This window comes from Protopterus annectens, chromosome 3.part1 (genome assembly GCF_019279795.1).
Source record: "Protopterus annectens isolate FY-2018-M chromosome 3.part1, PAN1.0, whole genome shotgun sequence".
NCBI classification, from domain to species: domain Eukaryota; kingdom Metazoa; phylum Chordata; order Ceratodontiformes; family Protopteridae; genus Protopterus; species Protopterus annectens.
In genome coordinates this window covers 1,771,221,255-1,771,223,549 of record NC_056732.1, presented here as the reverse complement: position 1 = coordinate 1,771,223,549, position 2,295 = coordinate 1,771,221,255, and the positions used below count along the sequence as shown (strand labels likewise).

At 41.0% G+C, this 2,295-nt stretch overlaps 1 protein-coding gene across 1 annotated transcript in view; it reads left to right on the top strand.

The window, feature by feature from the left end:
• The first annotated feature begins 1,851 nt into the window (after positions 1 to 1,851).
• The window catches only part of LOC122797857 (vomeronasal type-2 receptor 26-like), a 162,140-nt gene continuing 161,696 nt past the window's right edge, over positions 1,852 to 2,295 (top strand). Inside the window, exon 1 of the mRNA XM_044066379.1 lies at positions 1,852 to 2,046. Coding sequence (XP_043922314.1) covers positions 1,852 to 2,046 — 195 coding nt within the window. The remainder of the gene's footprint in view (positions 2,047 to 2,295) is intronic.

Sequence of the window (2,295 nt, the reverse complement as noted above, 5' to 3'; positions counted from 1 at the left end):
AGTCGACTTTCATATGGCTGAGACCATATGATCGACTTTCAGAATGCCGACCATGTAAAATAAACATAAAAACATAACAAACACTTATGTTAAACTGTTGGGGGGGGCGGAGCCCCCTTCATCCCCCCGTGGGAGGCTCTGCCCCCCCCCGTAACTTTAATATACCAACTCCGAGATCACACTACAGTGCGGAAGTGGTAAATTTTCCCATTCCGCACTGTGCGGAGATAGCGGTTCCCCATGGTCAGCTTTTCAAAAGTCAATCATATGGTCTCGGCCATATGAAAGTCGACTTTATGAAAAGTCAACCATATGATCACTACACAATCTCGAAATTTTGGAATATCGAATTCCAAAATCTTGAGACTATATAGCCGAAACCCCTAAATACCGAAAGACCAGAAGCGCAAAATTCAAAATACCGATGTTCAGAGATATTGAAGTAGCGCTTCTGGTATTGCGGTTTGTTGATGGACAGGTGGAAGTTCAGGTAAGTATCTATGTGTAAGTGTGTTGGTTAGGGCCTTTAGTGTCTGTTAGTGTGTGTTGCAACTGTGATGTTTGTGTGTGAGGGTGTGATGTGTGTGTGTGAGGGACTGTAAAATGAGTGGGTGTGTTTCCTTTGTGTGTCTGTGCTATCTTGGCATTAGTATATTTAAGTGGGGGGGTGGGGGGCGCAGCCCCCCATTTGGGAGATGCAGGGGGGCTTGCTCCCCTGCTTATCTGTAGTGTAGGATTATATGCTTGATTGTGGGGGGAAGTTGTGTTTTTGTGTACGTGTGTGCTGTATGTGTATTGTACATTCGGGATTTTAAATTTCGCGCTTCTGGACTTTGGGCATTTAGCTTTTTCGGATATATAATCTTGAGATTTTGAAATTTGATATTTCAAGATTTCGAGATTATGTAGTGAATCCATATATATATATATATATATATATATATATATATATATATATATATATATATATATATATATATATACATGCACACACATATTCCATTGTTATTCCATAAAGGTTTACAACATTAAAGAAAGTGTGCTGTCCAGTAGCTCAAAACATTAAGCACTAGAGTAGACTATTTTGGATGACATTTTGTCAGTTCCATATTACCTATTTAATAACAGATATGGGAGATACTTGTTTGGTAAGTTATGCAGTACAGATTTTTACAGATCTAGTATTTTCATGGTACACTGATGCCTATAGCACCTCGGTCTTGTATGATTGTGGAGGTTTCCATTATCCACAAAGTTTCTGGAAAGATCCTACCTATGTCAATAAGGCTGTATGTGTAAATGCTGGGTGATACATGCAATTGTTACCTGTATATTTTGAGTTGTTCAATATTATGTTATAATCCATTATTGTTTAACATTGACTGCCCTCCTGCATAACTTGCATGCTGATGTATTAAATACCATTGTTAGGAATGAGTGACTCTGTATGGGAGTCAGTGTGCCTCTTATGCATGTTTAATTCTGTGGTGCATCCAGAGAAAATTCATTTGAATCACCCAAGAGCATTTGTGTGTGATATCACCTTATAAGACTACTTGGCCCATGGAAAATACTGAGGAGGAATGGCTGGGAACTGAGGGGTACTCAGGGGTTGATGGAGCAAGCTGAGACTGTGTAGATGGATGGGCTGTAATCCTCTCAATGAAATCAAATGCCAGTGCCAGATGTTGTATCCATCCCAGTAGAGGTGGATGCTAAGCAGTACTGACCATGAAGGGATTGATGCCAACAGACTGGATATTTCTACATTTGAGATAAGAGCTAACACCTTGAACACTGAGGTCCCAGCACTGACAGAGGGGTAGAACCAGTAATGGTGAAAATAGAGCCATGGACTTCACATTGAGGCTTCACTGCAGAGACTCCATCCACTCTGATGTAACCTATGTGAACTGGGTCAAAGTAATGACAGATATAACCGTAGGTTCTGATCCCACTGGTGCCAGTGTAAGAAGTTCTGGAAAGAACTTACTCTCTGATGCTTCTGCTACTGGCACAGGTACTCAGAATGGAGATTATCTAAAGGTATCTGAAGGCCAAGCCTGCTCCAACCCAAATACAGACTGGGATGGGATGACATCCATGTCAATATGTGCCTTTCCAAAGTTTTCATCATTCTCTCTCCACATCAAAGTTGGATTACAATTGTCTCAATGCAGAAAGTTCTTTGCACCAGAGACAAAAATGGAGCCTTAGCAATTGGTAAAAAGGCACCCGTGAGGGGTTGGAGCAGGAGACCTTAGAAGAAGGAGAGTGTCTGGGATCCTTAATCGT